Source organism: Phyllobates terribilis, unplaced genomic scaffold, assembly GCF_046119375.1.
Source record: "Phyllobates terribilis strain yellow unplaced genomic scaffold, ASM4611937v1 Scaffold_5__5_contigs__length_657084704, whole genome shotgun sequence".
NCBI classification, from domain to species: domain Eukaryota; kingdom Metazoa; phylum Chordata; class Amphibia; order Anura; family Dendrobatidae; genus Phyllobates; species Phyllobates terribilis.
In genome coordinates, this window is record NW_027362765.1 from 514,651,979 (window position 1) to 514,676,731 (window position 24,753).

Here is a 24,753-nt window from a genome sequence, read left to right on the forward strand (position 1 = left end):
TGCAAAGCAAGCGAGGCAGCAGCGGAATCCCCGCTGTGCATATTGACCTCGCGGCAGCTTCAGGAAAATGGAAAGCATAGGTCTCAATCTGGCACCTCCATTTTACTGAAGACAGACAGGAAATTAATGTGCGCATGCACCGTCACCAGCACCATTTTACTGACCCCCACTGCATAGTGAATGTGCACAAGCGCCGCCCGCAGTTAGGACCACGCCAGCGTAAAATTTAAAACAGTAACAAGATATTGACACCAGAGGCAGCTGAGGGCCGGAGCAGAGCCAACGACTATACTCAGTCCCAAACAACCAGGCTGCGGATTTTTACAGTGAAGGTACCTATTAAAATCAGTATGGCAGTGTCTTTATGCCCATACATTCAGTTTAACATGAATGATCCTGACAGGAAAAAAAGTTGAGTTTTCCTCCTCTAAAACCTAGGTGCATCTTATGGTACGGGGTGTCTTATAGTCTGAAAAATACGTTACATATACCTGAACACTACCAGCAGAGCATTCAAATTTGGTTTAAAATAATAGCATCCGATTGTTGCACTTTTCCTTTGCACCAGTTTTGCTAACACATGTACTTTTGGACTTGAAAATATGCCAAGATAAAATCAGAAGTGTTTTCGTTACTTTAATGAAAAGTCTAACAAACAAGCAAAGTTACACTGCAAAAACAGAGGAGGAGAGGGATAATTAAAAATCTTGCATGGGTAACTGTACAAAGTTACAACAAAGAAAAAAATTCAAAATTCAACCAGTTCACAAAAAATAAATAAAAAATCCAGCAATGAGTTCCAAATAAGAATTGCTTTTTAGGTCATCCGTCAAATAGTTTACAATTTACACAGTTTTTCATGCGGAGGCCAAAAGTGCGATAATTTGAACTCTATAGCTTGGAACATGTGTATAGAGATTTTTAGAATTGACACCAATGGTGGGACAGATGCCACAGCATCAAACAAGACTCACCACTGGAGGGTGTATACAACAGACCGTGGCCACAAAAGCAGTGTGTGCTTACCCCATCTTTACCTACAAGACCTGAGGCAGAAGTGCTTGGATCATGAGACCTGCCTCCAGCCCATGCATCGTAGTCTGGACTGCAAAAAAGCAAAGTGTGAAACCAGCTTTAGGGTTTGTGCACACGTTTGTTTTTTTGCTGCAGAAAAATCTGCTTCAAATGGTAAAGAGTTGGCAAGAAAAACACTGCATAAAATATGCTTTTTCCTATTCATCTGAGTGGGTGAAAAACACTGAAAGAATTAACATGCTGCAAATTTGAAAAGTGCTTTGAAGCATCAAATCTGCAAGGGAAAAATACAGCATGTGCAGGAGATTGAAGAAACTGCGTTTTTTTTTTTTTTACCATAACGTATGAACAAGCCCTTAGAGATGGTCTCGATGGCACATGTGAAAACAGCATTCATTTTGTGTAAGGCTATGTGCCCACGATGCAGAAATGCTCTGGATATTTTCCTGAGCGTTTCTGCATCTCCCTGGCAGAAAAAAAGCATGTGGATGGTACATGCGTTTTTCCTGCCAAATACATGCGGATGTGAAGCGTTCACTTGCATTTCCGCATGCGGGTTGACAAGCGCTTTCCAAGCGATTTTAGCATCACTTGGAAAGTGCTTGTCAACTTGGTCACACTATATAAATCCATGCAACCAGCATAGATTTATATAGACTGTGACCGAAAGAATGGTAAAAAATAAATAAAAATCTATACTTACCTTCCGATGGCCCCTGCAGTCTTGCTTCTCTCCGTCCTGGTTGCCGGCAGCTCGCGGTACACTGAAGGACCTGCCGTCACATGACTGACGTCAGCACAGGTCCTTCAGTCCACCGCGATCTGCCGGCAAGGAAAGACAAGGAGACCGGGGGCCATCAGAAGGCAAGTATAATATTTATTTTTTAATTCTTTATATTTTTTTTTATTTTACAGGTTCTAAGATACCCGGGTCCAGAGGAGAGTCTCCTCTCCTCCACACCCGGGTACCATCCGCACATTAAAACGCATGGATTCCTCATGTACAGATGCAGTGATGTGGATTTCATGCGTTCCAATGCAAGTCAATGGCGGCGAAAACGCAGCGCTTCCGCAAAATAATTGGTAGTGCTGCGTTTTTTTCCGCAATGATAATCCACGTGCTGTGCACATGCTGAGGAAATTTTCCGCTGCAGGTTATCATTGGGGAACATGGCAGGCCTCCTACCATGTGTTTAAGCGTTTCTGCAGCGTTTTTTGTCGCTGCGGAAACGCTTGAAAAAAAGCATCACGGGCACACAGCCTAAGAGTCACAGTCTGACTAAAGCTGATAAAACCCTAAAGGAAAGGTAACCCTGATATTAATATTCTACCCATCATCTTAAGTTAGCAGCGCTATTGGTTAGCCTTTTCTTTTGTAAACTACTTAATAGTTTGAGATTCCACACTGTAATAGCAAAAGGCAAGAAGAATTCAGAAAGAGGGCCAAAGTCGTATTTGTGCTTTTTTCTCTCTAATTTTTTGGTGTTTTTCCACATTTTCTTTTACAGTCTATTTCAGGTCTTCACCTGCTCTCTTTTTCTGTTATGCTTGCCATTGTGGAAGGGGTTTCCCAATATTTTCAGGCGATTCAGCTTGCTGGGAATTAGCATCTCCTACTGCAGTATACATTTGCAGGACTGCAGAGCCATCTCCTCAAATAATACATTTATCATTCATAACAAAACACTGGAAATGGACGTTTTTTGACCCTTTTAATCACCCGATCACTTTTTTCCTTTTTTTGATGTTGTAGACTTTTTTCCTCCCTTTTTGGTATTGTTGCAGTATTTTGCTTCTAGCTGTGCCATGAAGCTATCAATGTCCTTTTGCTTATCTTGGTGCCTTTTCTGAAAGGTAAAAACACAAAACCGTTATAAAAAGTTAATGACAAGCAATACAATAAGCAATCTGAATATAGTGATACATTCTTACTTGTATCAAAGCTTTTAAATCATCCTCTCCATCACCAAGTCCCATTTCTTTCTTTAATGCTTCAGCTTCCACAGCTTCTTCATGAGCCTGCAATAAAAAAAAATAATTAAGCAGAGCTCTATCCCCTACCCCATATAATATTTTAATCCCATGGGCAGGGGCTAAATTCGCTCTGTGGAACTGGGGAAGCCATGGTGCCATCCCACAAACTGACAGCCAAATTACTGCAATTAAATTTTTCTTCGACTGGGCAATCCCATCAGTGACCGACAGCTATCTCTGTATGCACTCTCATTAGAAAGAAAGCTGTCAGTGATGGACAGGATAAACCACTGGGAAAAAAATAGTTGCAAAAAGGAGAAGTAAAATGATAAGAGGTTATAATCAATCTCAAAACTATATATCAGTCCACTCTGCTCTCCCTGCTCAATAGCATGATGCCGCAGATTGGACTTTTCATGGGGATAGGCTCCTGATAACACTGGCACTTCAGCTCAAGGCCCGCTACTACCCACATGCCAAACCCTGTATCTGCACATGCTCTGAATACGATGGATGCAGGAGAATAGAGCTGAGAAGACAATCACATGGGGTAAAATCATGTGACTGGAAGCAAATGCCACTGCTCTACCATATTTTCATATCTCATCCATGGGCTGCAAGGGGCCATCTAATGAAGAACAGAAATTAAGCAAAGCAGTACTAACAGTCACTTCTAGGGTCAAATTGCTGGCGTACATCAGGTATCCTGTATGCACTGTGAAATCACACAGTATAAAGTGTTTGCAATCTATAATTGCTGCCTGCTATCATTAGGTCTGCAGAGACTTCAGATTCGTGCACTTTTGCAGCATTTAAAGGGAACCTGTAACGTGAAAAAAACAGGGCTGTGGAGTCTAAGCCAAATCTCAGACTCTGAAGCACTGGAAAAAGAGCTTTAAATGCTGAGCATGTACATAAAACGCAGCACAGATTCATCTCTACTAAAAGCATAGGATAATAGCATTGTGAACTTGCCCAGCACTTAATTTCCTCCTGGTAGCATGGGTCTAACTTTATTGCTCATAGCGGCGTTTAGGGTCCAGTCATAGGGGTGGCGCCGGTATATGTATAGAGAGCAGCGGCTGCAACTGCGCCCCCTCCCCACACGCGCTGACTGACAGCCGGCTCTAATGCACTCCATCCTCCGCCCTTCCAGTTGTGTGTTTTTATTGACAGAATAAATAATGTGAATTGATTTAGAAATTATATTGGACTTGCATTAGTCCATTTGTCTAGGTGCTTCATTATTCAAGTTTGTCAAAAAGTAGACAATTTTTTAGAGAGCTTAAAAGTTGGACAACTCCTTGTCATACCCCATGCTTGACCCCGATAAAATAAAAAAGCTGAAACTCACCTCCCATGCTAACGCCGTTCCAGGGTTGTCAGTGATCTCGGTCCCGGGGCTTTCATGCGGTTGTTTGGACGCCAGGCTCACGTGTTACATCAGAGCTGGCGTCACTGTCTCCGCTTTCATACAAATTGAACATGGAGAGGAAGTCCGATCAGCTGCAGCCCTGACTTCCTTTATATTCAATTCGACGGAAAGAGGGGACAGTGATGCCAGCGCTGATTGGGCACCTGGCTCATATGTCACAACAACCGCACGAGAGCCCCGAAATCGCGAGTGGCGAGCATGAGCAATATCTTTTATTTTATTGGGGTCAATCATTTTAGATGAAGAAGGAGTTGTCCCAGTAGCGGACATTTATAGCACATCCACAAGATGGGTGCAGGACCGCAAGACAACTACTAGGGTTCCTGAGGTGGCCTGAAACTGCTTCATACAGGCAAAGAGTTAGAGGTACCTGCACCTGCCTTCCATACACTTCAGTTAAAGTTACAAAAACAGCAGGGCACATTTGGTCAGCTATTTCCTCAAAACCTATGACACATGCAGCATCGCTTCACATGGAGACCGTTTCACCACACGGACGTGGCACCTGCAACTATTCGGTAGATAAGTGTTTTAGCTGGGAATTCACTTTAATAAAGATAATATTTTACAACAGCAATTGCATCATGCACACAAGCAGGTGAAAGTTGTATTTACTACATGTAGCGACCAATATTAGTGTAGTAGTGTAGTGTAGTGGCCCAATACAAGTCTATGGACATCAGTGTTACATTCTTGCTTATATGACTTCTACTTGAAAAGAGAGATAAGACTTTTGCAAGCAAACAGATGCAGTCACTAGAGAATTAATGCTTGACACTGAAGAAAAATGAAATAATATTTCAGTATGTCAGGCTGTGCCTAATATTTCCTGAGTATTGATGCAACCATTATATATTTTGGGTCTCACCCTTTTCTTGCGCCGTTCACGTTTCTTCTTGGATTCTTTCACAAAGGCATCATAAGCTGGAACCTCTTTCTTATTAATAGCTTTCTGAATAATATCCTTGATCCTCGGTTCATCATCAATTTCCGCTAAACTAACAGAGACCATGATGTGATCCATGTCTCCTTCATAATCCATATAAGCTTGTATTATATCAGTCCGTTCTTCCTCAGATCCTTTATATTTTTTTTCATATTCTTTTATGTCTTCTACAGTTATCTAAAATAAAAAATAGGATATTGTTCATTTCATATGCAAAGACCTTAAAAAATGTAGGTAATATGGTGTAAATCAGTACCACCACTGAAGAGCTTTTATTTTTACCTCCACAGATCTCCAACCATTAGCCAGTGGGCTAGTAAAGAGCCCCTTCATTTTTGTGTAGTACTATGCAAATACAGCAGCTGTCACGTCTTTGTTCAGGATCAATGGGGACCACAGACACCCACATATTAGTAAGTTATGTCATATCCTAGCCATGTGCTAGAACTTACTAAGGTAATAGAACACTTACAATAGGTGAGCTCTGTTTATCTTACTAATTCAGCTACATAACCGTATTACATATTCCTTTACATACGACTTGTTATAAATCATGTCTGCTTGATGAAAAATAATGGTATTCAACGCCATTCAAGGAAATTACTCACTACTGATTCTATACTTCGCAGGAAGAAACCATGGGTAACAATACCTTCTTAAACAGCAGTTGCCAGTACTTTTCCCAGTTCTGGTCTTGACAGACTGTGTCAGACTCATCGTCGACAATTCCTTGCTCATCATACAAAGCTCTTTGGTCCTTGTCATTCAGAACTGAATACACTTTTCCAAGTACCTGCACACAGAAATAGAAGATTTTAGGCTAGGATAATAAAATGAACACTGATAAAACATGGAAGAGCTGGCCAACATACCATCATCAGTACTCAATCCATCTGAAATCTAAAGTGCTGTGGATGTGACAGTCTGGATCAGCTTCTTAATGATCAGAGGTGGCCAGTCAATTACCATAAGTTGTGGCACTTTGTGGAATGCTGCAGCATTGATGTATCTAAAGCAGGGGTGGGTAATTTTCCCGAGGGGCCACATGAGAGACTGACTGTTGTGGAGGACCGAACCAAGAGGCTGAAATTAATTCTGCTCAATATTAATTATATCACTTAATATTGAGCAGAATTAAGCATGCTGACAGACCCCTATATACTGTAAGAGCCCCCCCCCACAACCCTCTATATACAGTACAAGCCCCAACATAGCCTGTCTATATACAGTATGAGCCACAGTGCACAGCTGATGCAATGAAATGTCAGCGTCTGCTGTCTGACATACTGATTGGTGGAAGATGGAGCCTGCGGTACCGTCCTCCACTAATGTATTCTGCATTGGTGAGGATACAGATATCAGTGATCGTGGCAGACGAGGGCATGATGCAGCCCGCGGGCTGCAGTTTGCCCAGGTCTTCTATAAAGGATACTCAAGTTAAAATGGGGCATAGGCGATAGTCTGACTTTTAAGACATTCCCAAATTTAAAACTTTTTTTCAGTCAGTCATCTGATTCACAATGCCCATAAGCTGCATGAATCAAAATTCATATGCATTATTGCTGCCAGGAAGGTATTAGGCTATGTTCACACTAGGTGGTTTTTTATTTTTATTTTTGCAAATTTTCAGCTGTATTTTACAGTACCAGCAAAGTCTATGAGATTTCAGAAATCTCATGCACACACATTGGTTTTTTGTGTCCTCAGTATTTTGCGCTTTGCATGTTTTTTTGCAAAATAGAGCATGTCACTACTTTCAGCGGTTTTTCACCCATTGAAAGTAATGTGTGGTGAAAAAAAACACTGAAAAAATGTTAGCTATGTTCACACTATCAGGTTTTGCTGCGTTTTTCGTGAAAAAAAAAAAAAAAGTAGAGCAGTATGTGAAACTCATTTATTTTTGTGGTCACCTGAGATGGCAGTTTGGATTAGGAGTGTAAACACTGGCTGAGCCAGGTGATAAAATTGAACAATACCTGTGGCCCACAGAGGTGTGAAATTGAACAATCTGAGCAACTCAATGGCAGACCATAGTGTGAAAATAGTGTCCTACAAACTCAATGCACTGCCAGTGTCTTAGTTAAACTATTCCTGAACAATTCACCTTTCCCCAACATTACATTTGTAATTCTGGTTAATATGGTTTCACATATGTCTTGCATTGGTGGCATGTGCTCATGCTTCTGTGGTGGAAGCAAAGCCCCCCCAAAAAACAACGTACATTTTTGACGCAGTTCCTTTCCTGCCAAGAGATCAGGTTTTGCTGCAGGAAAAAAAGACTGAAAAAACAGCTAGTTTAAACATACCCTTACTCTAAAATTCTGCAGTGTTTCAGTGTAAACATACTTTGAAAAGTGGCTAGGACTATGCATCTTAAGTGACTAGTCCAAGTGAGGCCCCCCTGCTACTTCTCCCCCACCCTGTATATATTGTAGCTTCAAATGTTTTAAGAGGAAGATGAAAAAATTTTTTTTAAAATATTTCATAAAAAGTTTGAATCATCACCCCCTGTTCCCAAAACAAAAAATATAAAGAAATTTCCTATTTCCACACCTAGAGAATTCTGATCCAAATAAGAATATTCAGCCTGTATGGTATTACTGTAAAACAAAAAATAAAAAAAATGCCAGAAATGTCAACCCCCCCCAAAAAAAGGGAGCACAACCCATCCCCCACACCCCACCTCATACAAAAGTTCTCAATTTTTAACCACCAAAACAAAGAAATTAGGCAATGTGCACTCGTAAGCCAAATCCAAGGGTGAATATAAAATGCAGAAGTGGTGCATTATACTTTTCCTCTGATTGTTCCACTCCTGGTTTAGGCTTACAACCACTGATGTAAAATACTGACGAAATACTGAACATGTGAATGTTGCCTTAGTCTGTCATCAACATAATTGTAATGACGTGAAAAATCATGTTGCAAAGTCATTTTTTACAGCACAGTGTACATTGTAAAAACAAAGCCCCACAACATTTTTTTTCCATAGAACATTTGAAATTTTCAATAGATTATATGGTAAAATGAATGATTTTGCTCATAACTATAACAAGCCCTCATACAGCTATGTTGAAGAAGGGAAAAAAACGTGCAAAAAAACCCCCAATGAGACGGAGTTAAAGGGCAGAGCGTAATAACTGCTTTTTGCAATGACGTTGACTTATTAAGTCCAACTGTTGCGGAAGCGATTTCAAAGAAAATTTGTGGGTGTAGTGCAGGGTAAATGGTGTCCATCGTTTTATTTCCATGGGAAATATGGAGGAAGACTGTTGCTCTACCCTACAGCAGTGCAAGTGGTCACAACTTCAGTCGCGATCCACACAAGAGTAGTTGCGAGCTCCTAGCCTCTGGATCAGCTGTATGTAACTGAGGAATGATGTCCCATCAACGATGCTGATGTTGGTTGGTTTCTTCGACACAAAATTTTCTTTTTGGATTTTTACAGGTTTCATAAAAATACAATGCAGTGCAGTACTAAAAGCAGCTACAAAAAAAAAAAAAAATCACAAGCAAGAATGGGCAAAGTAGGCACTGAAGGGTAATCAAGTGATTTTGGGCCACTGGACTTCCAGCACACAGAAAAGGAAGACCCACACCAAAAATCAGCTTTCTTCAGGCTGGCCGAAATGGTTAATGGTCATAAAAGCTGGCATCATAGTTTGCAAATTACAACTTTGTACTGATTTGAATAAGTTGCTGGTTTGTTAAATGACTCTGGTATTTTGAGAAATGCCTTAATGTGGCTACCAGGTAGACATGAATTGGCCAATTTATGCGCTAAGATTTCTCATTTACTTCTATTTTCTACAGCAGGAATGCTATTCATATATTTCATGTTCACATACTTAGCATTACAGAGTGCTACTTTGATAGATAGTTGTATATGGAGATGGCTGGTCCTAATAAGCTACTGTAACACCCTGCACATGGGGTAAGCGACATAGCGAATCTGAAGAACTATACTGTATTTCTAATTGGAGGTATTTGCTAATATTATTGCACCTACTACATACTGGGATATGATCTTGGAGAAGGGACATAGAATTGCATATTAAAAGGGGTATTCCCATCTGACAGCAGGAATAGGGCTGTATGTACCACTGGTCTTATGGGGAAAATTGCAGCCATCAGAGCAGGACCCTCACAACCCCCCACCTCCGGTGATGTCAGCAGTCATCTGTGTGATATTACTGGTTAATGGTATTATTACTACTTAATACAACAACCACATGTGAAGACAACATTCTGCACATCTTATTGTTATTAAGCCTGTAACAAAAAAATCCGTTTTTGAGAAGGAGCAGCTGAATAAGAAGCCCCCGCCCGCACCGGGTCCTGTCAGGGCTCAGCCTTACCTGGAACTTCGCAGTGGCCTCCGCCTTCTCCTCTTCCGTCACCCGGTCCGGGTGCACCTTCAGTGAGGTTCTATGATACCCGCGGCGAATCTCCGCCTCTCCCGCCGTCTTCCTCACCCCCAGGACGGTGTACAGGTCCGAGCTGCCGAAGTGGCGCTCGCAGTCGTCTAGCAAGTCCGGCATGACGATGAGGAATAGACCGCGCACAAGCAGAGCCCGCGATAATAACACGCAACACGTGATAGATTTTGGCGCGTCTTGAGAAGAGCAGCGCTCATTGGCTGTCCCCGCGATACGTCACTTCCTGTTTTCGGTGGCTGTTGACGCCTGACGTCATTTCCCGTGAGCCCTTCCTGCTTCCTGTGTAGTCATAGCTTTGCTGCCGGCATGGCGGCGTTCAGCACCACGGCAGCGGACAATCTGCTCCGGCAGGCCCGGGAGCTCTGTGATGGGGAGCTGGAGAAGTTCTGCTCCCGTACTTGGAGTCAGCTGCTCAGCGCGGACGTGGAGAGCTTAGACAGCCTGCGGAGGCTGCACCTCATCCTCTCTGCCAGCAGGGGGCGGCGCAGCTTGGATTCTGCTCTGGTGAAGCAAATACAAGAAGCTTTGTGTTGCCAACAAACTTCAGCTCAGGTTCGGACTGTGTGCGCTGCCATCCTGTGCCAGCTGTGCCCCTGCCCACTGGTGACAGTGTCGTGGGGTCCCACAGAGCAGTCCCGGGGCCCCGTGTTCTCCATCCTGCTGGCCCAGGCCTCAACCAGTGACATTATGGAGATAGGGCCACGTATCTGCCGAGCTTTGGAGATGCGGGCCCCTGAGGGCCACAGCCTGAGGGCCCTCCTGCCAGCACTGCTGAGGGTAGTTGGTGTCAGTGCTGAGAGCTTACAGGAAGAACAGGTCAACATAGTGAACAAGAAGCTGACAGACTGGCTGCGCTATGCCACCGTCCCACAAGTGGGCGCCACTGCCTCCGGAGGCTTCTTCTCCAGCCCACGAGTGAAGCAGCCCAGTCTAATCTCTGAGGTGGATGGTGCCATGGCAACCGATTTCTTCACCATCCTTAACCACAGCCAGAACTATACCGAGGACCAATGGATGAATATCCAGGGCTTCTCCGCCCTGCGCCAGTGGCTCCTTCATTACGGCACAAATTGTAATGCTGGCTCTGAAGACAAGTCCGAGGTGGAGGGTTCTGTGGTCTCCATGGTCTCTGCTTCTTCAACGTCAAGCCGCCTCCTGCCCCCAAGAGAACGCCTAAGGGAGAAGGGATTTGAATACTGCCTGAGGCTGATAGAGCAATGCAACCGAAAACCCCAGAAGAAGTCAGATGTGGACCTGCAGAAGGCATGCCTGGTGGAAGCGGTGTCTGTGATAGATGTCATATGTAAGCAGGATGTATCCTTCTTGTACCGCACCTTGCCTCTCATGAAGGTCTTGCACACAAGGGTTTGTGCAGACCCATCTTTGGCCCCCGTGCTCCTCCCAGTTGCTCAGTTCTATCTTAACCACAGTGAAGCTGCTGCAGTGGAATCCGAGGCAGTGTATCGGCATCTGTTCACCAAAGTGCCCTCGGACATGTTTCATCAGTCTCTGTTTGCATTTCAGTTTGTCAGATTCTGCACAACTAATGGCTCCTTTCTAGCAGAGAACGTGGAGGCATTTAGAGGAAGCTTTCCCAACATACTGAAGCTCCTGGCATGGCATGCTCCATCACTGATACCAGACTTTGTGACTCTTCTTCCTATGCTTATCAGTCCAGAATCTGCTATTGAGATGCTGCATGCATTGCTGGATCTGCCTTGCCTTACAGCGGCAATGGAGGTCCACCTTATTGTTTTATCCTCAATAGAGAAGCATAATCTAGACGCTTCCGTGTTGCCTTCATGCTCTTTAGAGGCCTATCGTCATCCCGCTTACAGCGCACTCTTCCAGTATCTGTTACGTAGTGAGGCCTGGAATGGGACACCTCCAGAAGGATTCATCAAACTCCGTCAGATCCTTGCGGACAGGAACACATCGCCACGTGTCCAACAATGTTCTCAGATTGTTCCATGCCTTCTACAACTTTACGGCAATGTTGTCTCAAAGTTTGCGGATGGTGGTCTTGTGAGTAGAATAGTTCTAACGTTCCTTGAGCGCAGTGGTCACTTATATGACTCTCCTTCATTCCAAACAGAGGTCCAGGGGATCCTCAGTGCACAGCTTCCTAATCTGTGCCGCCTGTACCCCTCTGTCATTGTAGAACTTTCCCGTGAGTTGTTAGACTTTATAAGTACAGTTGGTAACCTCCAAAGCAGGGAACCATTATTTGCTCATGTGGTCTGGGCTATGGGAGAATACTTGTCGGTATCCTACGACAAGAGGTGCACCGTAGAACAAATCAATCGGTTCTTTGAGGTTCTAGAAGCGTTATTGTTTGAGATCACACAGCTTCGTGGTTCCTCCAGTGCACCAATATCCTCACCTCGTATTATAACAACTCTTATGACTACCCTTGCCAAACTAGCATCCCGCAGCCAGGACCTCATCCCGAGGGTTTCTCTCTACTTGTCCAAGATGAGATCGTGTGTACAGAGTTCAGCCATGATTTCCACATACGGGGAGGAGGACAGCGAACAGATTCTAATACGGGCCACCGAGCTTCTAAACCTATTGAAGGTGCCCAGTGTGGCACAGTTTGTTCTCACTCCTCCTCTTGAGGTTTCCAAGCCAAGTTTCCACCATGACCCATCTTCCTCTCTGCCACTTGCTATTCGTTCTTCGAGTTATATGTTGCTAAGAGAGCGGACATTACCTGGATGAGTGATTGGAACTGTGATGGAGACCATACATTGGTCCTTGTATAACAATGACTATATATTAGGCATAACAGGTGGACTTTTTCTTGCAAATATCATGCCAAAGACAGAAGAAATTGTGTTTTCAAAGTTTATACTTTATTTTTGAAAATCTGGTAAACATTAAACATGTTATCTATGTTAATGGTTTTGTCTTTGGTTTTAGAAATGGCAGAAAAGTCATTCTTGGTGAAAATGGATTGATATGAAAATTAATTGTATAGATATAGGGGTTGTATTGTTTTGTTTTTTTGTGGCTCATCTTTTTCTATAGGTCATCAGTATCAGATCTGTGGCTGTCAGACGCCAGCCACACTAGCAGATAATAATAATTTTTTATAGCGCCAACATATTCCGCAGCGCTTTACAAATTTTAGGGGGGACTTATACAGACAATACAGAATAAGCATATTTCATATCAAAAGGAATGAGGCCCCTGCTCGCAAGCTTACAGTCTGAGGAAATGGGGGAGACACAAAAGGTAAAAAGTACATATATTGTATAATGCAGCCTTAATATACTAAATAGGATAAATAATACATGGACTGGTCGCCTGCCAGTATGTGTGCGGTCCTGACCGAGGCTATTATGTGGAAAGCACAGAGAAAACAGAGCCTCCAGGTTTGAAAAGGTTATAACAAATTTATTGCAGATAGTTAATTAGGCACACAACAGGGGTAAGTGCAGATAATGTGAAGCTTAAAAAGACCCTCCCCACATAGCGACCTCCAAAATAGATCCTACATTACACATGATCAAATCATTGATTTCAAATATGTATAAAAACAGAGGAACCATCACCATGGAGAAGAACAGCAGATAGCATCTCCATATATGTTCATACAATAGCAAACATAGCAATATTAACTATACTGATTTAGAACATAAGATGTCCACTGGACATTAACTGTCTGCAATAAATTTGTTATAACCTTTTCAAACCTGGAGGCTCTGTTTTCTCTGTGCTTTCTATGTCTATTTGACGATGGAGCCTATTTAGTCCACAATATGGTAGTATTGAGTATAACATTATATGTAATGGTTATTTAAAATATACACTCGAATTGTGGTGTACATACTACTTTTTTCCATGAATTGTGTCTATTTTACGAGGCTATTATGTGCATGGTTGGTATGAACCTGAAAATGAAGAAGATTTTAATATGGGGGAAAACTGGGACGGACAGATAGTGTGTGGAGGCGATACGCCAGTCTAAAGAAATAGTTTTTTAGGGTCCGCTTGAAACTGTGGGTATTGGGAATTAATCGAACTGTCCTGGGTAGTGCATTCCAAAGAATTGGCGCAGCACGCGTGAAATCGCAGATCAGATGTAACCTTGCCCGCATCAGCTTAAAAGTACATAGTGTTGTTCTTATCTAAACTTTTCTTCTGGCTGCCTCGGGCCTACAGTTGTTCTGTGTGGGTGCCCAGTGTCTGCTCCCACCAAGCCGATATTCATCACCTATTGTAAGAATAGACAAAATCTGGGATATCCCTTGAAGTGCTGACACAATATGTTGGTTTTGCCAGAGAACTAGATTAAAAGGGTAGCCTAGATTTTTGCACACTAAGCTATGTGCATGTTCTGGAGAATGGCATTCTAACTGTATTCCTGTCAAAAGTCTCTGTTTTTGGGGTTATGCTTAATAAGTTGTAAGACAGAGCACACAATCTATGCTAAGTACTGGAGAAGAATGTCGCACATGCACAGGGTTCTTCTCAGGTAATTTATATACATACAGTGTTCACTGTCTTACAACTACTACTTACATTTAACACTAAGACAGAAACTTTTGACAAGCATTTGTAGAGAAGACAAGCTCAAAGGAACTGCCCAAGGAGCTCAGAGACAGAATTGTGGCAAGGCACAGATCTAGCCAAGGATAGAAAGTAGAATAGCATTTGACAAGCATTCTCTAGCACTGCAATTCTCTAGCAGTGTAACAACATGCAGGTGGTGTAGAATAAACTAGAGACGGGGTCGCTTAAGGAGCAATACCATGTTTAATTATCTTTAGTCATAGAAATATGCCAGAAAACCACAAATAAACCTTCATCAGTCATTCACAGGATAGTTGGTAAATGCATGATTGCTGGAGGTCTGGCTACTTAGACCTCCAAAGTGCCCAGTGTGAATGTAATACTAGTGAGCATGTCAACCAGCATTCCTATTAATGGTGAATAAAGCATGGCCTTGCATATGCTCGCCACTGCTCCATTCACACAGTGACACACATTCTTGTGATTGGAGGGTTTGATCAAACCCTCAGTGATCATACGTTTATCCGACCTGTGGCTGGGTGATGCAAGTTTTTATGGAGCAGACCCGAGATTCATCGAAGCTTTTAAGGCAAAAAAATGTTGCATATAAACTTTGAAAAGTCGCAACTCAGAGTTGCGCCAAAATGTTGCAGCATTTGGCATTTTAATGCCAGTTTCTCTCTGCTCTGCTGGAATGTGGGACTGTGGCGTCACCGAATAGTCATGTCACAGCTCATCTAATTCATGACAAGTTGTGGCGTTCCCTTTGTTATGCACGATATGCCATCAATGTCTCAGATGGTAGTAACACTTTAAATCCATCTATCTTTAGTGGATCATATTCACTTCTCAAGCTGTGAAATTAATACAAATTTAAACTTTGGAATTACTTTAATGGTTTCTGTCTGGTGTTTTTTCCCCCCTACCATATATTGAAAAACTGCATTCCATTACATGTTTCTGTTCCTTTTTTATTTAAGTTCAATGGACCAAAGTCAGCAATTCCTTTTTTTTTCTATTGTAAAAGCAATTTTCTGTTCAATGGAATTTTAGAAAACTAATTAAAGGAAGATGAGCTAAATGTTTTTTTACCAGTTCGTCCATCATGACAGCACGACAGGAGGAGTTCCTCTGATCCTCTAGGGACAGAAAACATATGAGAGGTTAAAAGCCCCCCATCCCCTAAATCACCCTCTGTGTTTTTCCTGTCCCTAGCAGGACAGGTGCTGTGAGAGGTCTGGTTTAAAAGAAAAGAAGTTACTGGTGAGCCAGGGTGGATCAGGGGGGAGGGGAGGATCGTTCTCTCTCCTCCCAGTCAAGAGGCTCTGCGCTGACTCCCCACTGGGTGGTGGTCTCTCAGCTGTGTCGGTGGAGAGGACTCCTAATAGCGCCGCGTCCCTCGTACAGAGGGCTGCTTGCTGCTGCCGGCCGGCGAAATTCCTACTCAGCAGCGTGTTCCAGGATGGAGCGCACGCAGTGTCACCAGGCTGAATTTCTGGCTGAAGGGTGCGCTCCGGGGCTGAGGTCCGCTGGCCGAAATTCTGGTGCGCGCAGCAGGAGCGCGCACAGCTCAGGATCCGGAAACTGAATCTGCGCAAGAGCCAGGAGGCGGCATCCACTTCTGGGGCGCACCATAATGAAGCGTGTGCGTTCCAGGGCGGAACGCACGCGGTCGTTAATCCGTATTTCTGGCTTAGGGGCGCTCTGGGGAATGCGAGGCCTGCTGGCCGAATGATTAAAAGAGCCGTGGTGTTGTGTGCATTCCAAGGATGAAACGCACACCAGGATTCCTCATTACACCATACAGCTGGGCAGCAGTAAATCACATCCCTGCAGGAAGACACACACTCCCTGACACAATGGATTTTAATCCTGTAAGGTCAGAAGCTCCAGCAGATTCCCTGGGTAGTGTGAGTATAGTGTTATTCTGTTTAGGCCTCAGTCCCCTAAGAAACTTCAGTCAGAATGGGTGTTAAATAAAATTCCCATGTCTCCTGTAAAATAGGATAAGGAAACTCAGAGATCCGGATCCTCCTCTAAGAAGTCCCGGAGATGTGTATCATGCAACTCGAGATTCCTACTCAAAACAAGTATGCAGAGAATGCATTGACAAAGTCCTTAGAGAAGAGAAGGCATCATTCCTAACGGATATACAGTGGGTACGGAAAGTATTCAGACCCCTTTACATTTTTCACTCTTTGTTTCATTGCAGCCATTTGGTAAATTCTAAAAAGTTAATTTCTTTTCTCATTAAAGTACACTCTGCACCCCATCTTCACAAATGCGGATATTCTTTTGTAACCTTGGCCAGATCTGTGTCTTGCCACAATTCTGTCTCTGAGCTCCTTGGGCAGTTCCTTTGAGCTCATGATTCTCATTTGGTCTGACATGCACTGTGAGCTGTGAGGTTTTATATAGACAGGTGTGTGCCTTTCCAAATCAAGTACTATCAGTTTAATTAAACACAGCTGGACTCAAATGAAGAAGTAGAACCATCTCAAGGAGGATCACAAGGAAATGGACAGCATGAGACTTAAATATGAGTGTCTGAGCAAAGGGTCGGAATACTTATGACCATGTGATATTTCAGTTTTTCTTTTTTAATAAATTTGCAAAAAAATCTACATTTGTTTTCTTTCAGTCAAGATGGTGTGCAGAGTGTACTTTAATGAGAAAAAAATGAACTTTTTAGAATTTACCAAATGGCTGCAATGAAACAGAGTGAAAAATTTAAAGGGGTCTGAATACTTTCCGTACCCACTGTACGTGCCATGATCCAAGATGAAGTTCGGAGTACAGTTCTCATGCCCTCCCAAACGTTCCATGTTCCCCAAGCTGTTCAGCTCTCCTCCCGCCGTAAGAGACCTAGATGGGAAATTAAGGAATCATCGAAGGAAGGCGAATATTTGGATTCACCTTCGGAAAAGGATCTGGAAGGGGGGGGGGGGTCTCTCTCCCAGATACCTTCGGAGGAAAGTAAGAAATATATGTTCTCAACAGAACATATAGTTGACTTACTAAGATCCGTAAGAAACACTATGAATCTAAAGGACACACACATATCCCTTTCTAAACTGGACAAGATGTTCTTGGGTTTAAGAAGGCAGACAAATAGGGCCTTTCCCATAAATGAGCACATTAAAGCTATGATTCTTGAAGAATGGGAAGACACGGAAAAGAGACTCACTATTCCAAAGAGACTTCAAAGCTTTGCTTCCATTTAACCCAGAGGAAATTAAGCTATGGGAGGAAATTCCTAAGGTTGATATCCCTATTGCAAAAGATGCTAGGAAGACTTCCATCTCTTTTGAAGATGCCTCTTGTCTAAAAAACGCAATGGACAGAAAAGTGGAGAATATGCTGAAGAGATGCTGGGAAACATTAGCAGCAGTTATTAAAAACTAATATTGTGGCTAGATCCATGTGTCTATGGATAGATGAGCTGGCAGACCAAATTGTTTCTAACACTCCTAGGGAGACTTAGTCAGATTTCCCTGCCTATGTTAAAACTGGAGACACAGTTTTTGGCTGACGCATCAGCAGAATTGGTTAGGTTCGCGTCCAGGGGTAGCGTGCTTTCTAATTCAGCGAGGCGTGCAATTTGGCTTAAAACGTGGTCAGGAGATAGCCATTCAAAACACAAGCTTTGCTCCATCCCCTTTTCCGGTTCCCAAGTCTTCGGTCTGGTTCTCGATGAGATCCTGGAAAGCGCATTGGATAAGAAAAAATGGTTCCCCGAGGATAAAACAAAAAGATTCCAGCCCTTTCGTAAATCCCGTCTGTCCCCTAAACAAGACTATAGGGGTAAAGGTGAATCTGGTAGATGGTCTTACAGAAAAGGGGGAAAAGATAGAGCAGCCCAGTTGTCCTCTGGTCCCTCGGGCAGGCCCTGATGCTATAGGGGTTGGGGGAAGGCTTAATTTCTTTGTGGGAAAATGGCAGTCCATAACAGAAAATCAATGGCTGTTACGGACAATAAAAGAAGGATACAAAATAGTTTTTTCCCATCCTCCCCTGACAGCGCTTTCAAATTACCCATCCCCACTCTCCCTCGGCCTTAAAAAGCCTTTGGCAGGACGTAATAACCTTGAAGTCTCTAGGTGCAGTCAATCGAGTACCTCTCTCAGAAATAGGTTCGGGACACTATTCTACCCTTTTCTTAATACTGAAACCGTCGGGCAAACGCCGTACGGTAATAAATCTCAAGCCCTTAAATCAATGGAGTACAACAGAAGGTTCAAAATGGAAACAATCAGGTCTAGCATTCCATTAATTGAAAAGGATTCAGTAATGTGCACCCTAGATCTCAAGAACGCGTACCATCCAACCCATCATCAATATCTGAGGTTCTCCCTAGAGCGGGAGAACAGGGTGTATAATTTCCAGTTCACCTGTCTGCCATTCGGCCTATCGTTGGCTCCTCACATTTTTACGAAAATAATGACGGAGGTTGTAGCCTTTCTAAGCAGGGCATAATCATAATCCCCTACTTGGACGATATGCTTTTAGTGGCCGAATCAGAGACTCTCCTTCTTCAGCAGCAAAAACAGACGATCGCGACCCTGGAATCCTTAGGATGTGGGGTAAATTGGGAGAATCTCCAACCGAGTATCGGGAAGGTCTTTCTGGGGGTACTTTTGAATTCTCTACTCCAGTGTTCTTCCCTACCTCTAACAAAGCAGGAAAAAAAATCTGTCTTAAAATCCGGAATTTCCAGAGGAAAACTTCATGACAGTCAGATATGCCATGCGAATCCTAGGTTTAATGATGTCGTGTATTCCCAGTGTAAAATGGTTCCAAGTTCACACAAGGCCCCTACAAAGAGCAGTCCGTCTACCTGGAACAAGAAGTCTAAAGGTCTAGACAAAAGGATGAAGTTGTCAGCAGAAATAAAGCTTTCCCTTTCCTAGTGGACAGAACCCCCAAACCTAAAGAAGCCAGTAGAATGGATCCTCCTTGTGGTGCGGATCTCTACGGATGCCAGTCAAAGAGGTTTGGGTGCAAATGAAGAAGGCAGATATTTTCAAGGCTCATGGCCTTCCGAACTTCAAGGAAGATCTTCAAATTTCAAAGAGCTGAAGGCAGTCTGGGAAACGTTCCAACAGTGTCAGGATCTAGTCAGCGGAAATCATGTAAAAATTTTCTCAGACAACAGTGCCACCGTCTCCTTCCTTCTTTGGCAGGGAGGCCCAAAAGGAACATGGTTACAAGATCTACCAGCACAGATCTTCCGATGGGCAGAGGCGAACGTTCTCTCGCTATCAGCAGTCCGTCTCAAAGGTCCCGAAAACATGGTAGCAGACTTCCTCAGCAGGGAGAAGAGCAGATCTGGTCTTCTGAGTGGGAACTAAACCCTGAGGTTTTCAAGCGAATAATCCAAAGATGGGGCACACCCTCCATAGACCTATTCGCGACCAAGAAAAACAGGAAAATTCAGCGTTTTTTCTCCATCAACCCAAACAACAATCCGGAAGTTGTGGACGCGCTTTCTCAGCCCTGGGGAGTAGGTCTTCTATATGCTTTCCTCCAATCCCACTCATTACAGGCCCAAGAAGAACTGGTTACCGCTGTTGCATCGAATGTCAGTGGATCATCCATTCAGGCTTCCACACAGTGAAGACCTTCTGTCTCAAGGTCCCCTGTATCATCAAGACGCCCACCTTCTCCAATTAGCTTGGATCCTGAGAGGCAGATCTTGACCTCCAAAGGTCTCTCGGACAGGGTAATTACAACAACTTCACAGGCTAGTAGAAAGCCAGTAACATCAGCCATATATTGTTATGAACTGCTACAAGCACTAAGGAAAGATAGGAAAACTGTCCCTACAATAGGACTAAGCTGATTCCCTATGATGCAGCGGGGGACCTGTTCCTTGTGAACAGACCCGCCTAAGTCCTCGGCTAGTCTGAGCGCAGACCTATAGATATAAGGGAGGGGTCCCTAAAAGTACTAAGGACTGGGATATAGTTGGACACCTCCTAGCAGAAATTGTAGCAGAGCAAAGACAAACAAACAAAAAGTACTAGTGGTCCAAGGACCAAGCAAACTACAGAGTTAGGTACAAGGCACCTGGCTAGCTTAAGAGTAAAAGTAACACTGAAGTCAAGCAAGGCCAGAAGGGCGGAGCTGGATTATATAGGCAGAAAGTCATGTGACCAACAAAATAGAAAAAAACTAACAGGAGGGTTCTAACATATATTCCATAATATGGAAACAATTTTGTACTTTTACAAAGGAATCGGTCACGGATTCTGTTCATCCAGATATCCCTAAAATCCTGGAATTTCTCCAACACTGATTTGATAAAGGGCTAAGGCCGAATACATTGAAAGTACGCATTTCTGCCCTAGGTGCTTTTCTGGAGTATCCCTTGGTAGACCATCCATGGATATCAAAATTCACCAGGGCAATTTCTCGCCTGAGGCCTACAGTTAGAGATCTTGTACCTCTATGGGACCTGAATCTAGTGTTAAGAGCCTTATGTAAACCTCCGTTTGAACCTTTAGAGCAAGCAGGGGTTGATCTCCTCTCCATGAAATCCGCTTTTTTGGTAGTGGTCACCACGGCAAAGTGGGTAGGGGAGATCCAAGCGCTCTCGGTAGTGGACCCTTACCTCAAGATCCTAGACGACAGGTTAATTTTCAGATTGGATCCCTCTTTTCTCCCCAAAGTGGTAGCCAATGCAAATTAAAATCAGGAAGTAATTCTACAATCTTGCTGCTAATTTCCGAAAAACGACAAGAAAAAGTCGTTTCATACTCTGGATGTCAAAAAGTCGGTCGTTCGCTATGTGGAAGTCACAGCTCCCTGGAGGCAGGACTCGAATTTGTTCCTACAGTACTCAGGAGCAAACAAAGGGAAAAATGCCTCCAAACCAACTTTAGCAAGATGGATAACTAAAACTATCGCCCTTGCATACGAGTCAGAGGGAAAAGACCCGCCAATTACCATAAGAGCTCATTCCACTAGGGCAATTTCCGCGTCCTGGGCCGAAAAGGCAGGAGCATCGGTAGACCAAATCTGCCAAGCAGCAACTAGGTCTATTATATTCACCTTTAGCAAACACTATAAATTGGATGTACTGTCCAGCCAAAAGCTAGCTTATGGTTGTAAAGTCCTTCAAGCAGTAGTCCCGCCCTAATAATCGTTTGATTTGGTATTACTCCTGTCGTGCTGTCATGATGGACAAACTGGTAAAATAGGAATTATTACTACCGTTAATTACATTTCCAGGAGTCCATCATGACAGCACCGTTATATTTCCTCCCCTACTCTTGATGCTAATGTGAATGTAACATTGGTTTAAGTGTAATAAAATAGAGTTGCATCCATCCTGGTGTAGTGATCGGTACAAACAGTGAGGGTGAGGTGGGGGGCGGGGGGGCTTTTAACCTCTCATGTGTTTCCTGTCCCTAGAGGATCAGAGGAACTCATGTCGTGCTGTCTTGATGGACTCCGGGAAACGTAAATTAACGGTAGGAATAATTCCTATTTTTCTTCTGAGTGGATCACTCAAGGCACTAATCTTTGGGCTGGCACATCTTCATGTATGGTTGGCACACTTGAGCTGGCTTTCCAAGGTTGCACTGCTATGTTCCTGACATATTAGGAGACAGGGGTAGACAGTCGCCTTGCATGTATCTCAGATTGCTGTTACTGTTCGCACTTTTCTCCCTATATATATGAGTATATGTACTGTGTGTGTGTATGTATATGTGTGTATGTACAGTATGTGCATGTATATACACACACACAGAGTGTATATATATATCACATAGTGAAGGAAATAGTTATTTGATCCCTTGCTGTTTTTGTAAGTTTGCCCACTGACAAAGACATGAACAGCCTATAATTTTAAGGGTAGGTTAATTTTAACATTGAGAGATAGAATATCCCCCCCAAAAAATCAAGAAAATCACGTTGTATAAATTAGATACATTTTGCAGTGAGAAATAAGTATTTGATTCTTCTGGCAAACAACACTTAATACTTGGTGGCAAAACCCTTGTTGGCAAGCACAGCAGTCAGAATTTTTTTGTAGTTGATGATGAGGTTTACGCACGTGTCAGGAGGAATTTTGGTACACTCCTGTTTTCAGAAGATCTCTAAATCATTAAGATTTTGAGGCTGTCTCTTGGTAACTCAGAGCTTCAACTCACTCCATAAGTTTTCTATGGGATTAAGGTCTGGAGACTGGCTAGGCCACTCCATGACCTTAATGTGCTTATTTTTGAGCCACTCCTTTGTTGCCTTGACTGTATGTTTTGGGTCATTGTCTTGCTGGAAGACCCAGCCACAACCTATTTTTAATGTCCTGGCGGAGGGAAGGAGGTTGTCACTCAGGATTTTACGGTACATGGCTCCATCCATTCTCCCATTGATGAAGTGAAATAGTCCTGTGCCCTTAGCAGAGAAACACCCCCAAAACAATGTTTCCACCTCCATGCTTGACAGTGGGGATGGTGTTCTTTGGGTCATAGGCAGCTTTTATCTTCCTCCAAACATGGCGAGTTGAGTTAATGCCAAAGAGCTTAATTTTTGTCGCATCTGACCACAGCACCTTCTCCCAAGGTCACATGACTAAATGACGTCATGTCAGGTCCTTTTAGTCCACCGGGAGCTGCCGACAAGTCAAGACGCATCGAATAAGGACACCGGGGGCCAGCAGAAGGTAAGTGTAATATTTATTTTTTACCATTCTTTCGGTCACACTATATAAATCCATGCCGGTTGCATGGATTTATATAGTGTGACCAAGTTGTCAAGCACTTTCCAAGTGATGCTAAAATCGCGTAGAAAGCGTTTGACAACCCGCATGCGGAAATGCATTCAAAAACGCTTCACTTCCGCTTGTCCTTGGCAGGAAAAACGCATGTAAAATCCGCATGCGTTTTTTCTGCCAGGGAGATACAGAAGCACTCAGGAAAAATCCAGAGCATTTCTGCATCGTGGGCACATAGCCTAATAGTGTCACAAGCTGCTTTACTTTACTCTATTTGAGGTGTAGGGGAGACAAGAGGACGACGGCCTTTTTGCGTATTACAAACGCTTCTATGGACCCGTAGAAGCATGTGTAAGACGCGAAACGGCCGTCGTCCTCTCGTCTCCCCTACACCTCAAATAGACCGCTGCACCTGATTGTCCAGAATACTATGAAATAAAGGATTTTTTAGCCAAATGACTTGGTGAGTGCTGCTATTCATTTTTCTACTCGTTGCATCTATCTTAAAGGGACTCTGTCAGCGCAGAATGACTGTTTAAAGGGTTCACCAGTTTTTGAGCCTATGAACAAATGCCACCACCTTTGACTGCCCCTGTGCTGCATTGCACAAGCGGTACCCCGGAAGAAGGGTGAGGAAGCTGAAACGTACGTAGGATATCTGACACCCTCTAGCCCACATCAGGTATAGTGTGGATTGGTTTTCACATGCATAGGATAGTGGCCCAAATTAAATGGGTTTAATAATATTGTGAATCACTGTTAGGACAATAAGGTTTAGCTATGGTGATGTGGGTTATGGTGCCATCTGGTGGTTTTTCCCATTTTTAAATGTATGTGTGTTTTTTTTAAATGTTTCAATAAAGATGAAGTGTTTTGATTAATTTATGGTCTTTTGGTGATATTTTATAATTAGACATGGTTCGCATATACACTTACCTCTCTATATGATGTTATTGCACAAACAAGTCTATCAGCTCCTGACTCCCCCTGTACACTCCAAAAAATACCGTTTGATATGCTCTCGCGTTGAATGAAGGTCGCCCGGTCCGATGGGCGTCTTTGCTGTGGCGTCTGTCCCTTCTCTCTGCATCTAATCGCGTTCTCCTGCTTTGATTGATGTGACACGTCATCCACATAGCGAACCGAGAGCTCGCGCCTGCACAATATGCTCACAGGACCGCGCAGGCGCACTCTGCTCTACCCTACTGCGAGCATTGTATAAAACAGCACTGTGCAACGAGAGAGACCCTCATGTGCAATTTGCATACTTGTAACCTCGTCTTTTCCTTTTGATTCCCTGAATGGTCTCACAATATTTTAAGATAAATGTAAAAACACCAATAGTTTTAAATTATTTTTTGTTTTATTTTTACTGCACTTTTAAAATGCTGTGGTCCTGGGTTCAAATCCCACCAAGGACATGTGCAAGGAGTTTGTATGTTCTCCCTGTTTTTGTGGGTCTCCTCCGGGTTCTCCGATTTCCTCAAACACTCCAGAGACATACTGACAGCGATGATAATGTATGTAAAGCGCTGCGGGATATGATGGCACTATATAAGCAAAGTATAATAAATAAATGCAATTGTAATGTGCGTAAGAAGAAAGCTGCTCATCACAGGTGAATGGCGGGGCCAATCTCCGAGGTCACAGTGCTGGCAACACACTGCAACTAATTAAGTTTAGC

At 43.3% G+C, this 24,753-nt stretch overlaps 2 protein-coding genes across 2 annotated transcripts; one reads left to right on the forward strand and one right to left on the reverse strand.

Annotated features, from left to right (window-relative positions):
• Positions 1 to 623: 623 nt before the first annotated feature.
• DNAJC9 (DnaJ heat shock protein family (Hsp40) member C9) lies at positions 624 to 10,037 on the reverse strand. Its single transcript, XM_073685670.1, has 5 exons — positions 9,749 to 10,037; positions 6,043 to 6,183; positions 5,313 to 5,567; positions 2,968 to 3,054; positions 624 to 2,882 (listed from the first exon to the last, which is right to left on the reverse strand). Exons 1-5 carry the CDS (start codon positions 9,929 to 9,931, stop codon positions 2,760 to 2,762), a joined length of 789 nt encoding a protein of 262 aa, XP_073541771.1. The 5' UTR covers positions 9,932 to 10,037; the 3' UTR covers positions 624 to 2,759.
• Positions 10,038 to 10,081: 44 nt separating this feature from the next.
• AP5Z1 (adaptor related protein complex 5 subunit zeta 1) lies at positions 10,082 to 12,730 on the forward strand. Its single transcript, XM_073685668.1, has one exon. The coding sequence runs from the start codon at positions 10,136 to 10,138 to the stop codon at positions 12,548 to 12,550; it is 2,415 nt and encodes an 804-aa protein (XP_073541769.1). The 5' UTR covers positions 10,082 to 10,135; the 3' UTR covers positions 12,551 to 12,730.
• The last annotated feature ends 12,023 nt before the right edge of the window (positions 12,731 to 24,753 follow it).

Excerpts from the sequence above, each read along its gene's own strand:
- DNAJC9 (XM_073685670.1), bottom strand. The coding sequence starts at position 9,931 with ATGCCGGACTTGCTAGACGACTGCGAGCGCCACTTCGGCAGCTCGGAC. Across the intron at positions 5,568-6,042 it reads GGCAACTGCTGTTTAAGAAG|ATAACTGTAGAAGACATAAA; the intron begins GTATTGTTACCC and ends TTTTTATTTTAG. Across the intron at positions 2,883-2,967 it reads ATTTAAAAGCTTTGATACAA|AAAAGGCACCAAGATAAGCA; the intron begins GTAAGAATGTAT and ends TTTACCTTTCAG.
- AP5Z1 (XM_073685668.1), top strand. The coding sequence starts at position 10,136 with ATGGCGGCGTTCAGCACCACGGCAGCGGACAATCTGCTCCGGCAGGCC.